We start from the raw sequence: 14,957 nt of genomic DNA on the forward strand, positions 1-14,957 counted from the left end.
CACACACACACACACACACACACACACACACACACACACACACACACACACACACACACACACACACACACACACACCTCTCCTCAGGTATTGTGTGACTACGGTATCTATTTTGGTGACATGGGTTACACTCTGAGCCTGCACAGTCAATGTTTGACCTTCTACTCTGTGTGCCATTTCACATGGGGGGGGTCCTTTGACTTGGGGAAGGCAGACAGGCAGGCAGACAGACAGGCAGCCATGCAGGCAGACAGACAGGCAGCCAGCCAGGCAGGCAGACACCGCAGCGTGTTTTTCATTACTATCGGTTTTTGACTTTACAGAAGGCACTGAAGCAGACACCCTTGCCCTTACACACCCCGTACCGAGACAAGAGGAGAGAGACAAGAGGAGAGAGACAAGAGGGGATGGAATCTATTTCGCCTATCTTCCGAGTGACTGACACTCCTAACACAAGACAGAGAGAGAGCGAGGCAGATGAAAAAGAGAAATGGAGAAAGAGAAGGAAAGAGCGACAGACCTCGGACAAGGAGAGAGAGACTGAGACCGAGATGGACAGAAAGAGAGGGAATAGGAAAGATAGACAAGACAGGCTGTAGCGTCTTCTGTGGGACGGTGCAGAGCCAGTCAGCCACGCGTGTGTTAGTTCTGGGGGCCTCTGGTAAATGTTATTGGAAATCCTGGGCTGTAAAATTGCTACTTTCATGCCTACTGCACCTGACAATAGCCATCAACAGTGAAGGGGAAATAGGGAGAGAGGGAGGGAAGGGTGGAGAGACAGGGAGAGAGACATCTGACAATGGCGATCAACAGTGAAGAGAGAGAGAGAGATTGAGAAAAAGAGAGAGCTAGAGAGGAAGAGAAGGTCAGGGCCTGTACCGGTCTGTTGCAGGAGGTGTGAGCGTGAACTGGTGACCTCCACTGAGTCCTTTAACGCGTCATCGACAATAAGGTCAGAGGAGGGCAACCCCATCACATTATCTTTCTTTCTTTCTTTTCTGCCTTCTCTTAAAAGAGGTGAAGTGGGGTTGAGGGGGGAAGAAGAAGCGAGTCAATAGAGTGCATTTTGCCGGGCGACAGAGAGGTTGGTCTAAGCAAAGGTTTCACTCAGGAGAGAGGAGAAGCCGTGTGTTGACGCTTTGCTCTCTGGCCTCGTTCCGAGGCGTGACGCTTCTATCTCGCACATACTATTGTGAAAGAAAGGTTGACACACAAAAAGACACTCTAGGTAAGACGACCTGCGCGCTTTTCCTTCACCTTGTCACAGGCTTCGTAAACAACGGCTGTAGGCTAACAGCGAAGTGCTTACTCACAGGCCCTTCCCAACAATGCAGAGATAATTGTTCTTGAGAAATAACAGAAAAGTAAAACAGGGATTAATACAAGGCATAATAAATACACAAAGAGTAACGATGAGTAACATTAAACCCTGGTATAACCCTGGTGTGAGGGTAAGTCTCGATGGAAACGCACCAGAAAAGTACTTATTCCCTCCTCTTCAGCTTCACAGACGAGAACACTTGAGGGTTGTTGTGGTGCTGTATAAGACTGAGGCTAGCGGTGTGAAGGAGAGGGAGAGATGGGTCGCCCACTGTGACCTTCCGGCTGCCCATTAGCACAAACAGCCCTCCTCTCCAGCCCCTCACAAGCCTCCTTCATACCCTGTTTCATCCGTTCTTTCGCCCCCTTCTCTTCAGTATGGGAGACTGGAGTCTTCACGCTGACCCTCTCTCAACTCTCTCCCTCCCTCCCTCGCTCTCTCGCTCCCTTTCTCTCTATTCATTCACACTCAGTACTCTGTGCACAGAGCTCTCTGTTTTTCTGTTTTCGTAGTAGTTCTTCACCCTTTGCTGGCTCTGAGTCTCCAGCATTCTGTCCATTCTCTCTGATTGTCCTGCCTGTGCCTCTATTCAAGCCCATCTGTCAATGGCTTTGTCTCAATAGTTTCTCAAATAGCATCTATTTTTCGATCAATTACAGTGAAAGGAGCACATTTTTTTGTGCAAAAGATAGTTTGGCCAAGGTTTTTCAGTCAATGTATGAGAAGACTGAGACTGTAGACTGAACCTTTCTCTCTGTATGAGAGGCCTGAGACTGTAGACTGACCCATGCTCTCTGTATGAGAGGCCTGAGACTGTAGACTGACCATTTCTCTCTGTATGAGAGGACTGAGACTGTAGACTGACCCTTTCTCTCTGTATGAGACGACTAAGATCGTAGACTGACCCTTTCTCTCTGTATGAGAGGACTGAGACTGTAGACTGACCCTTTCTCTCTGTATGAGAGGACTGAGACTGTAGACTGACCCATTCTCTCTGTATGAGAGGCCTGAGACTGTAGACTGACCCATGCTCTCTGTATGAGAGGCCTGACACTGTAGACTGACCCTTTCTCTCTGTATGAGAGGACTGAGACTGTAGACTGACCATTTGTCTCTGTATGAGAGGCCTGAGACTGTAGACTGACCATTTCTCTCTGTATGAGAGGACTGAGACTGTAGACTGACCATTTGTCTCTGTATGAGAGGCCTGAGACTGTAGACTGACCATTTGTCTCTGTATGAGAGGACTGAGACTGTAGACTGACCATTTCTCTCTGTATGAGAGGACTGAGACTGTAGACTGACCATTTGTCTCTGTATGAGAGGCCTGAGACTGTAGACTGACCATTTGTCTCTGTATGAGAGGACTGAGACTGTAGACTGACCATTTCTCTCTGTATGAGAGGACTGAGACTGTAGACTGACCATTTGTCTCTGTATGAGAGGACTGAGACTGTAGACTGACCATTTGTCTCTGTATGAGAGGCCTGAGACTGTAGACTGACCATTTCTCTCTGTATGAGAGGACTGAGACTGTAGACTGACCATTTCTCTCAGTATGAGAAGACTGAGACTGTAGACTGACCCTTTCTCTCCCTGCAAACGCTTAATCTCTCCTTTTCTGGCCCACCAAGTATTTAGTATAGGTGGCTGGAGATTGTAGAGTCTTTCAAGCGGACCCTAACTCTCTCTGCCTTTGTCTCTCTATAATTTCCTCTCCCTCTCTCGTTCCCCCCCTCTCTCCGCTCATCCAGTTTCAGGACAGGTCTCAGAGGAGGAGCAGAGTGGACTGGACCTGGGCGCCGGCGAGCCTGTTTGCTTTACTAAGTGATCCCAGTCACTGAGAAGAGGAGATGGTTATGGAAGATTGACATGAAGACACGGGGACCAACTCTCTGTCTCTCTCTGTCTCTCTCTGTGTCTCTCTTCCTCTCTGTCTCTCTCTCTGTCTCCATCTTTCTCTTCCCCACTCTCTCTCTCATTATCCCTGTCGACGATGGCTCCCAGAGCCAGGTATGGTGTCTCGTTAAAACGTCTTCCGTTTAGACATCGATTGAGGCGCGCGCCTACGAAAATTGCCTACTTAAAAAACGTAAAGTGGCGACAAAGTATTTTTTCCCTCATGAAGCTTTACTTTCAGCCTTTCAGTCAGTCTCTAGCTGTCAATGGGGAACGGGATGGCGTCTCTGGTTGTCTTCTGAAGGCTTGGGCGTCTGGGGTTGGAAGTATTGTGTGTGTGTGTGTGTGTGTGTGTGTGTGTGTGTGTGTGTGTGTGTGTGTGTGTGTGTGTGTGTGTGTGTGTGTGTGTGTGTGTGTGTGTGTGTGTGTGTGTGTGTGTGTGTGTGTGTGTGTGTGTGTGTGTGTGTGTGTGTGTGCGTGCGTGCGTGCGTGCGTTGGGGTCTAGACTGCTCTGCTACTCTGCTGTAGGTCCAGATGACTATCAGATGGTTCAACCACTCTATATGAAAGGTCCGAGAAGGGAGAGGAGAAGCTCTGAGGGGACGTGGATCATAGAAGATCTCACTTCCTTATGTTCGACTGGCTCTGATTAGATTTTAATGGTCATGAAGGCCGTGGATATGGCTGTGTATATAGTGTGGAAATTAAGTTTCCTCCGTCGGTAATTAACATACGATGAATTTAGAGGGGATGGTGTGGTTAGCTTTGTGTGTGTGTGTGTGTGTGTGTGTGTGTGTGTGTGTGTGTGTGTGTGTGTGTGTGTGTGTGTGTGTGTGTGTGTGTGTGTGTGTGTGTGTTTGACAGCTGTCTATTGGGGATTATGATGAGAGGAAGCTTCATAGTTAACCTCGTAGCTCAACTCAATAAACTGAGCCATCAAAGACAAAACGTTAAGTAAAGACGTATGAGAACAGGACTAGATCAGATAAACATGACAAAATGGACTCTTCTACAGATAAACATGACAAAATGGACTCTTCTACAGATAAACATGACAAAATGGACTCTTCTACAGATAAACATGACAAAATGGACTCTTCTACAGATAAACATGACAAAATGGACTCTTCTACAGATAAACATGATAAAATGGACTCTTCTAAAGATAAACATGACAAAATGGACTCTTCTACAGATAAACATGACAAAATGGACTCTTCTACAGATAAACATGACAAAATGGACTCTTCTACAGATAAACATGACAAAATGGACTCTTCTACAGATAAACATGATAAAATGGACTCTACAGATAAACATGACAAAATGGACTCTTCTACAGATAAACATGACAAAATTGACTCTTCTACAGATAAACATTACAAAATGGACTCTTCTACAGATAAACATGACAAAATGGACTCTTCTACAAATAAACATGACAAAATGGACTCTTCTACAGATAAACATGACAAAATGGACTCTTCTACAGATAAACATGACAAAATGGACTCTTCTACAGATAAACATGACAAAATGGACTCTTCTACAGATAAACATGACAAAATGGACTCTTCTACAGATAAACATGACAAAATGGACTCTTCTACAGATAAACATGACAAAATGGACTCTTCTACAACTAAACATGACAAAATGGACTCTTCTACAGATAAACATGACAAAATGGACTCTTCTACAGATAAACATGACAAAATGGACTCTTCTACAAATAAACATGACAAAATGGACTCTTCTACAAATAAACATGACAAAATGGACTCTTCTACAGATAAACATGACAAAATTGACTCTTCTACAGATAAACATGATAAAATGGACCCTTCTACAGATAAACATGACAAAATTGACTCTTCTACAGATAAACATGATAAAATGGACTCTTCTACAGATAAACATGACAAAATTGACTCTTCTACAGATAAACATGACAAAATTGACTCTTCTACAGATAAACATGACAAAATAGACTCTTCTACAGATACACATGACAAAATGGACTCTTCTACAGATAAACATGATAAAATGGACTCTTCTACAGATAAACATGACAAAATTGACTCTTCGACAGGTAAACATGACAAAATGGACTCTTCTACAGATAAACATGACAAAGTGGACTCTTCTACAGATAAACATGATAAAATGGACTCTTCTAAAGATAAACATGATAAAATGGACTCTTCTACAGATAAACATGACAAAATTGACTCTTCTACAGATAAACATGACAAAATGGACTCTTCTACAGATAAACATGACAAAATGGACTCTTCTACAGATAAACATGACAAAATGGACTCTTCTACAGATAAACATGACAAAATTGACTTTTCTACAGATAAACATGACAAAATAGACTCTTCGACAGGTAAACATGACAAAATTGACTTTTCTACAAATAAACATGACAAAATGGACTCTTCTACAGATAAATATGTTCAAATCTATTTGAAGTTCTGCCTATAAATGGCTTATAAACAAGACCGTTTTTTAACTGTTTAATTAAGCACATTCATAAGTGTATAAACAGCTTTAATTGAGCACTCCTCCCAGCGTCTCTCTCTATTCTCTGTCCAGTCTCCTCTAGATTCACAGTGCAGATCCAGCGGAGGCCCGATGTCCGGTAGTGACAGCCACTACAGGTTAGGACCTCTCCTCTCCGTCCCTCTCTCTTCCTGACACTGATGCAGTCAGACTGGGAGCACTGAGGCTGCACAGAGAAGCCCTAATTCATTTTGGGATATGAAGGCCAAACAGCACTGAATGACAGGAGGCAGGGAACTGGGAGTGAGGGTGGGTGGATGAGTTGTCTATCTGTCTGTGAGTGTCTGTGCTTGTTTGTGTGTGTGTGTGTGTGTGTCTGTGTGCATGTGCGCGAGTCTTTCTCTCAGACAACGGGAGAGAGAGAGGCAGGCCGAAACTGGGCCATGTTGGGGTGAGAAGTGCCTTGTCATAGTATAGTCCTGTCTCTATGACAACGAGATGCAGTCACAGCCAACGGGCCTATTAACAGAGCCTCCCGTCTTCTATCCACAGTCTGGCTACTGACCTCTGCTCTGAATGGCTCTAATGTTACTTTAGGAGAAACTAGTCCTCTCTGTGTACTTGAGATGCACTTAAACCTTCATTTCAACTTTAACCCCAACTACATTGGGTCAGCAATTACCAGACTAAATCTACAACACATGTCAAACAATGATCATAACAGACAGCAATGCTATAACAACAGACACACAGTTCAGACAGAGGTTTCAACCGCATGACAGGGAAACAGGACATATAGACTTGTTAGAATGGGAAAATGAACTATATTTAACTTCTCTATAAGAGTCTGTCTGGCTATCAATCAGACTAACTAGTTCCGGGCATTTCCATAAGCACACATTGAGAATAGAGAAACGTTCTGTTGTCAGCAAAGAGAGTAACCGTTGTGTTAGTAAATAGAGAGAACCTAACAACAATGCTGTGCCTCACCATTACAAGATGTTGCGAGAACATTATACAGTAAAGAGAGGGAACGTTGAGGGAATGTTGTGCAGTAAAGAGAGGGAACGTTATGGGAATGTTGTGCAGTAAAGAGAGGGAACGTTGTGCAGTAAAGTGAGGGAACGTTATGGGAATGTTGTGCAGTAAAGAGAGGGAACGTTGTGCAGTAAAGTGAGGGAACGTTATGGGAATGTTGTGCAGTAAAGAGAGGGAACGTTGTGCAGTAAAGAGAGGGAACGTTATGGGAATGTTGTGCAGTAAAGAGAGGGAACGTTATGGGAATGTTGTGCAGTAAAGAGAGGGAACGTTGTGCAGTAAAGAGAGGGAACGTTATGGGAATGTTGTGCAGTAAAGAGAGGGAACGTTGTGCAGTAAAGAGAGGGAATGTTGTGCAGTAAAGAGAGGGAACGTTGTGCAGTAAAGAGGGGGAACGTTATGGGAATGTTGTGCAGTAAAGAGAGGGAACGTTGTGCAGTAAAGAGAGGGAACGTTGTGCAGTAAAGAGAGGGAACGTTGTGCAGTAAAGAGAGGGAACGTTGTGCAGTAAAGAGAGGGAATGTTGTGCAGTAAAGAGAGGGAACGTTGTGCAGTAAAGAGGGGGAACGTTATGGGAATGTTGTGCAGTAAAGAGAGGGAATGTTGTGCAGTAAAGAGAGGGAATGTTGTGCAGTAAAGAGAGGGAATATTGTGCAGTAAAGAGAGGGAACGTTGTGCAGTAAAGAGAGGGAACGTTGTGCAGTAAAGAGAGGGAACGTTGTGCAGTAAAGAGAGGGAATGTTGTGCAGTAAAGAGAGGGAATATTGAGGGAATGTTGCGCAGTAAAGAGAGGGAATATTGAGGGAATGTTGCGCAGTAAAGAGAGGGAACGTTGTGCAGTAAAGAGGGGGAACGTTATGGGAATGTTGTGCAGTAAAGAGAGGGAACGTTGTGCAGTAAAGAGAGGGAACGTTGTGCAGTAAAGAGAGGGAATGTTGTGCAGTAAAGAGAGGGAATGTTGTGCAGTAAAGAGAGGGAATATTGAGGGAATGTTGCGCAGTAAAGAGAGGGAACGTTGTGCAGTAAAGAGAGGGAACGTTGTGCAGGAAAGAGAGGGAACGTTGTGCAGTAAAGAGAGGGAATGTTGTGCAGTAAAGAGAGGGAACGTTGTGCAGTAAAGAGAGGGAACGTTGTGCAGTAAAGAGAGGGAATGTTGTGCAGTAAAGAGAGGGAATATTGAGGGAATGTTGCGCAGTAAAGAGAGGGAATGTTGTGCAGTAAAGAGAGGGAACGTTGTGCAGTAAAGAGAGGGAACGTTGTGCAGTAAAGAGAGGGAGTGTTGTGCAGTAAAGAGAGGGAACGTTGTGCAGTAAATAGAGGGAACGTTGTGCAGTAAAGAGAAGGAACGTTGTGCAGTAAAGAGAGGGAATGTTGTGCAGTAAAGAGAGGGAATATTGAGTGAATGTTGCGCAGTAAAGAGAGGGAATATTGTGCAATAAAGAGAGGGAACGTTGTTCAGTAAAGAGAGGGAATGTTGTGCAGTAAAGAGAGGGAATGTTGTGCAATAAAGAGAGGGAACGTTGTTCAGTAAAGAGAGGGAATGTTGTGCAGTAAAGAGAGGGAATGTTGTGCAATAAAGAGAGGGAACGTTGTTCAGTAAAGAGAGGGAACTTTGTGCAGTAAAGAGAGGGAACGTTATGGGAATATTGTGCAATAAAGAGAGGGAACATTGTGAGGATGTTGTGCACATTGTGGGAACAGTATAGAGCGCAGATAGAGAATGTTGTGAGAACATTGTAGGAACGTTGTGCCTTACCATTACAGGACATTTAGAGAACATTATATACTAAAGAGAGAAGGTTGTGGGAAGGTGGTGCAGTTGAGGGAGAGAAGGTTGTGGGAACGTTGTGCAGGCAAGGGAGAGAAGGTTGTGGGAACATTGTAGGGACGTTGTGCCTTACCATTACAGGCGAGGCCGTGGTGGCTGTGAGCTGTGACCTGCGTTACAGGTAAGTACAGCGTGGCTGTGTACTCTTCCTCGTCCGAGTCCGACTCATGGACCGCTGGATGGGCGCTGGCGCTACTTAGCAACGAGCTCTGGTTGTCATGGAGATTGGGTGATGGTGGTTGCGAGTGTGAATGGTCAGTAACTGATGGGCTGGGTAGAGAGGATGGCATGGGAGAACCTAAAGAAAAAAATTAAACCGCCCATAAACAATAAGACTAACAAACAAACAAACAACACAAAATGAAACTATGGCAACAGAACATACAGGTTTTGCAAGTAGAAATCATACTGACATAGAAAGTGTTAATGGGACATTGTGACAGTTGGTTTGCCTGGGTGAATACTTGGTTTGTCAGTCAATAACCGTGTCATCATTGTGTCTGTGTTCACTAGATTGTTATGTATGTCTGGCATACATAACAACTTGGAGACCGGGGCCATTTGACTAGCTAGTCATGGCTATCACACATTTCCAACTTGAGTTCCTGCAAAATTCAGACCACAATAACCCTCATCCTAGACACCACACACATACAGAAATACACTGACACATTCATACAAAGCCAACTGGATTCCAAGAATGTGTTAAGTGTGTCTCGAGTTCACCAGCACGCACGCACGCACGCACGCACGCACGCACGCACACACACACAAACACATTGGTTTGAAAGGTAATGATAGCATGTTATTTTTCTCTGACTCTCCACACACAATACCTTCATCACAGATACAGAGTAGCAATGGCTGCACAATGCAGAGACAACAACACTGCAGAGACAACAACACTACAGAGACAACGACACTGCAGAGACAACAACACTGCAGAGACAACAACACTGCAGAGACAACACCACTACAGAGACAACAACACTACAGAGACAACAACACTGCAGAGACAACACCACTACAGAGACAACAACACTACAGAGACAACACCACTGCAGAGACAACAACACTGCAGAGACAACACCACTGCAGAGACAACACCACTGCAGAGACAACACCACTACAGAGACAACAACACTACAGAGACAACACCACTGCAGAGACAACAACACTGCAGAGACAACAACACTGCAGAGACAACACCACTACAGAGACAACAACACTACAGAGACAACACCACTGCAGAGACAACAACACTACAGAGACAACAACAATGCAGAGACAACACCACTACAGAGACAACAACACTACAGAGACAACAACACTGCAGAGACAACAACACTGCAGAGACAACACCACTACAGAGACAACAACACTACAGAGACAACAACACTGCAGAGACAACACCACTACAGAGACAACAACACTGCAGAGACAACACCACTGCAGAGACAACAACACTACAGAGACAACAACACTACAGAGACAACAACACTGCAACAACACTCCTGGAGTGCCCCCCAAATGGCATTCTAGTGTCAATTATAGTGCACTACTTTAGATCGGGACCACAATCATGTCTCTAAGGCTGTTATTAGTAGATCACACAGGAAAGAGCACCCACCCCTCTTCTGTATCTCGCCCCTAAATCCCAATTTCCTGCAGCGATTGTTGTGGGGAGACGGTCTGGAATGGGGAGGACAATTTCCTGCAGCGATTGTTGTGGGGAGACGGTCTGGAATGGGGAGGACAATTTCCTGCAGCGATTGTTGTGGGGAGACGGTCTGAAATGGGGAGGACAATTTCCGATTTTTCCCGGAAGGAGGGAGAGGCAGGCGTCTGAAGAAATGACTGAGTCGCCAGAAAGATGGAGACGGGATTCTTTAATCGAAACGCTGACGGCCTTCTGAGCTTTATCTCACAGCTGCTCCAGACAACTAGACCAGAATGATGAAGACATACTACAACTAGACCAGATTGATGAAGACATACTACATCATACAACCGTCTCACATGGAAATGTATTACTGTGTTTCACATCTACACTACCGGGCCGTTTGCCGGTGGGCTTTTTCAACTTACAAGATTGAAAAACCGAGACAGTCGCCTCGTACGTACAGTAGGACTTTAACGGCTGTCTACTTGATGGCAGCACTGGGCCATATCCACTTTAGCTGTATTCTCATAGAGTCATCAAGACATGGATAACAGGCTATATACCCTTCAGGCAGGATAACAGGCGGCGATGGGGAAGTGTGTGTGTGTGTGTGTGTGTGTGTGTGTGTGTGTGTGTGTGTGTGTGTGTGTGTGTGTGTGGGCTGTGGGCTGTGGGCTGTGGGCTGTGATAAGGAAGTGTGGCAGTAAATACATAACCGCTCACTTAGTTGTGACAGATGGTTCCATCAAGGATTTAGGGATCCAAGGGCTTTATAGATGAATGTGATTGATTGGTGGAGGGCTACTGTGTTACATACAGCTGATGGGAGAAACACAATTAGAGGCAGAGAAGTCGTGTAGGACTCTAGCCCAGTTCTCTGTTCTATACTGTTCAGCCCTGTATCAGTTCTATCTCTGTCTATACTGTTCAGCCCTGTATCAGTTCTATCTCTGTCTATACTGCTCAGCCCTGTAACAGTTATATCTCTGTTCTATACTGCTCAGCCCTGTAACAGTTATATCTCTGTCTATACTGCTCAGCCCTGTAACAGTTATATCTCTGTCTATACTGCTCAGCCCAGTAACAGTTATATCTCTGTCTATACTGCTCAGCCCTGTAACAGTTATATCTCTGTCTATACTGCTACTGTATTTTATACAGCCCAGTAACAGTTATATCTCTGTCTATACTGCTCAGCCCTGTAACAGTTATATCTCTGTCTATACTGCTCAGCCCTGTAACAGTTATATCTCTGTCTATACTGCTCAGCCCTGTAACAGTTATATCTCTGTCTATACTGCTCAGCCCTGTAACAGTTATATCTCTGTCTATACTGCTCAGCCCTGTAACAGTTATATCTCTGTCTATACTGCTCAGCCCTGTAACAGTTATATCTCTGTCTATACTGCTCAGCCCAGTAACAGTTATATCTCTGTCTATACTGCTCAGCCCTGTAACAGTTATATCTCTGTCTATACTGCTCAGCCCTGTAACAGTTATATCTCTGTCTATACTGCTCAGCCCAGTAACAGTTATATCTCTGTCTATACTGCTCAGCCCTGTAACAGTTATATCTCTGTCTATACTGCTCAGCCCTGTAACAGTTATATCTCTGTCTATACTGCTCAGCCCTGTAACAGTTATATCTCTGTCTATACTGCTCAGCCCTGTAACAGTTATATCTCTGTCTATACTGCTCAGCCCTGTAACAGTTATATCTCTGTCTATACTGCTCAGCCCTGTAACAGTTATATCTCTGTCTATTTTGCTCAGCCCTGTAACAGTTATATCTCTGTCTATTTTGCTCAGCCCTGTAACAGTTATATCTCTGTCTATTTTGCTCAGCCCTGTAACAGTTATATCTCTGTCTATTTTGCTCAGCCCTGTAACAGTTATATCTCTGTCTATACTGCTCAGCCCTGTAACAGTTATATCTCTGTCTATTTTGCTCAGCCCTGTAACAGTTATATCTCTGTTCTATTTTGCTCAGCCCTGTAACAGTTATATCTCTGTCTATTTTGCTCAGCCCTGTAACAGTTATATCTCTGTTCTATTTTGCTCAGCCCTGTAACAGTTATATCTCTGTCTATACTGCTCAGCCCTGTAACAGTTATATCTCTGTCTATTTTGCTCAGCCCTGTAACAGTTATATCTCTGTCTATTGTGCTCAGCCCTGTAACAGTTATATCTCTGTTCTATTTTGCTCAGCCCTGTAACAGTTATATCTCTGTCTATACTGCTCAGCCCTGTAACAGTTATATCTCTGTCTATTCTGCTCAGCCCTGTAACAGTTATATCTCTGTTCTATTTTGCTCAGCCCTGTAACAGTTATATCTCTGTCTATTTTGCTCAGCCCTGTAACAGTTATATCTCTGTCTATTTTGCTCAGCCCTGTAACAGTTATATCTCTGTTCTATTTTGCTCAGCCCTGTAACAGTTATATCTCTGTCTATACTGCTCAGCCCTGTAACAGTTATATCTCTGTCTATTTTGCTCAGCCCTGTAACAGTTATATCTCTGTCTATACTGTTCAGCCCTGTAACAGTTATATCTCTGTCTATACTGCTCAGCCCTGTAACAGTTATATCTCTGTTCTATATTGCTCAGCCCTGTAACAGTTATATCTCTGTCTATACTGCTCAGCCCTGTAACAGTTATATCTCTGTCTATTTTGCTCAGCCCTGTAACAGTTATATCTCTGTCTATACTGTTCAGCCCTGTAACAGTTATATCTCTGTCTATACTGCTCAGCCCTGTAACAGTTATATCTCTGTCTATACTGCTCAGCCCTGTAACAGTTATATCTCTGTTCTATATTGCTCAACCCTGTAACAGTTATATCTCTTATATATCAATTCAATTCAAGGGCTTTATTGGCATGGGAAACATGTGTTAATATTGCCAAAGCAAGTGAGGTAGATAATATATAAAGTGAATATATAAAGTGAAATAAACAAAATAAATTAACAGTAAACATTACACATACAGAATTTTCAAAACAATAAAGACATTACAAATGTCATATTATATATATATATATATATATATATATATATATATATATATATATATATATATATATATATATATATATATATATATATATACAGTGTTTTAACAGTGTACAATTGGTTAAAGGACACAAGATAAAATAAATAAGCATAAATATGGGTTGTATTTACAATGGTGTGTGTTTTTCACTGGTTGCCCTTTTCTCGTGGCAACAGGTCACAAATCTTGCTGCTCTGATGGCACACTGTGGAATTTCACCCAGTAGATATGGGAGTTTATCAAAATTGGATTTGTTTTTAAATTCTTTGTGGATCTGTATAATCTGAGGGAAATATGTCTCTCTGATATGGTCATACATTGGGCAGGAGGTTAGGAAGTGCAGCTCAGTTTCCACCTCATTTTGTGGGAAGTGAGCACATAGCCTGTCTTCTCTTGAGAGCCATGTCTGCCTACGGCAGCCTCTCAATAGCAAGGCTATGCTCACTGAGTCTGTACATAGTCAAAGCTTTCCTTAACTTTGGGTCAGTCACAGTGGTCAGGTATTCTGCCGCTGTGTACTCTCTGTGTAGGGCCAAATAGCATTCTAGTTTGCTCTGTTTTTTTGTTAATTCTTTCCAATGTGTCAAGTAATTATCTTTTTGTTTTCTCATGATTTGGTTGGGTCTAATTGTGCTGCTGTCCTGGGGCTCTGTAGGGTGTGTTTGTGTTTGTGAACAGAGCCCCACGACCAGCTTGCTTAGGGGACTCTTCTCCAGGTTCATCTCTCTGTAGGTGATGGCTTTGTTGTGGAAGGTTTGGGAATCGCTTCCTTTTAGGTGGTTATAGAATTTAACGGCTCTTTTCTGGATTTTGATAATTAGTGGGTATCGGCCTAATTCTGCTCTGCATGCATTATTTGGTGTTCTACGTTGTACACGGAGTCTCAATTTGGTGTTTGTCCCATTTTGTGAAGTCTTGGTTGGTGAGCGGACCCCAGACCTCACAACCATAAAGGGCAATGGGCTCTATGACTGATTCAAGTATTTTTAGCCAAATCCTAATTGGTATGTTGAAATGTATGTTCCTTTTGATGGCATAGAATGCCCTTCTTGCCTTGTCTCTCAGATCGTTCACAGCTTTGTGGAAGTTACCTGTGGCGCTGATGTTTAGGCCAAGGTATGTATAGTTGTTTGTGTGCTCTAGGGCAACAGTGTCTAGATGGAATTTGTATTTGTGGTCCTATATCTCTGTCTATACTGCTCAGCCCTGTATCAGTTCTATCTCTGTTCTATATTGCTCAGCCCTGTATTAGCCCTGTAACAAATGAGGGAGATATTAACCTGCCCCACACCACTGGGTCCTGGATACGTGTGTGTGTGTGTGTGAGAGAGTGTGTGACGGGGTGGCGTGCGAGTGTGTGTACATGCCTGCATGTGTGTGTGACATTTTATTTGACAAAAGTAGGCATTACAAACTGTAGCTGGTGCCTTGCCTTAGGTGGTATGTACCCTCTTCTCCCATATTACACCAACCACTTTAATAATGAGGACAGTCAATTGTGAGAGGAAGCTGAGCGTGTGTGTGTGTGTATCGCCTGTGGTCAATGTCTCTCTTGATGCTCTTGAACAATCACTCTTAATTAAGAGGAAAGTACAGACAAGGCCGCAGAGAGTTGGGGGGAGGAAGGGAGGGAGGGGGGGACAGAGAGA

The 14,957-nt window shown here is 43.7% G+C and overlaps 1 protein-coding gene across 14 annotated transcripts in view; it reads right to left on the reverse strand.

The window, feature by feature from the left end:
• LOC118361866 (teneurin-3) overlaps nucleotides 1-14,957 on the reverse strand; it is a 510,845-nt gene that overhangs the window by 208,250 nt on the left and 287,638 nt on the right. For 9 of the 14 annotated variants that reach the window (XM_052486678.1, XM_052486675.1, XM_052486676.1 and 6 more), the window contains one exon: nucleotides 8,668-8,892. The exons of the other annotated variants lie outside the window; for them this stretch is intronic. In XM_052486678.1, coding sequence (XP_052342638.1) covers nucleotides 8,668-8,892 — 225 coding nt within the window. The remainder of the gene's footprint in view (nucleotides 1-8,667; nucleotides 8,893-14,957) is intronic. 14 annotated transcript variants of the gene reach the window in all.

Source organism: Oncorhynchus keta, chromosome 29 (assembly GCF_023373465.1).
Source record: "Oncorhynchus keta strain PuntledgeMale-10-30-2019 chromosome 29, Oket_V2, whole genome shotgun sequence".
Lineage (NCBI taxonomy): Eukaryota > Metazoa > Chordata > Actinopteri > Salmoniformes > Salmonidae > Oncorhynchus > Oncorhynchus keta.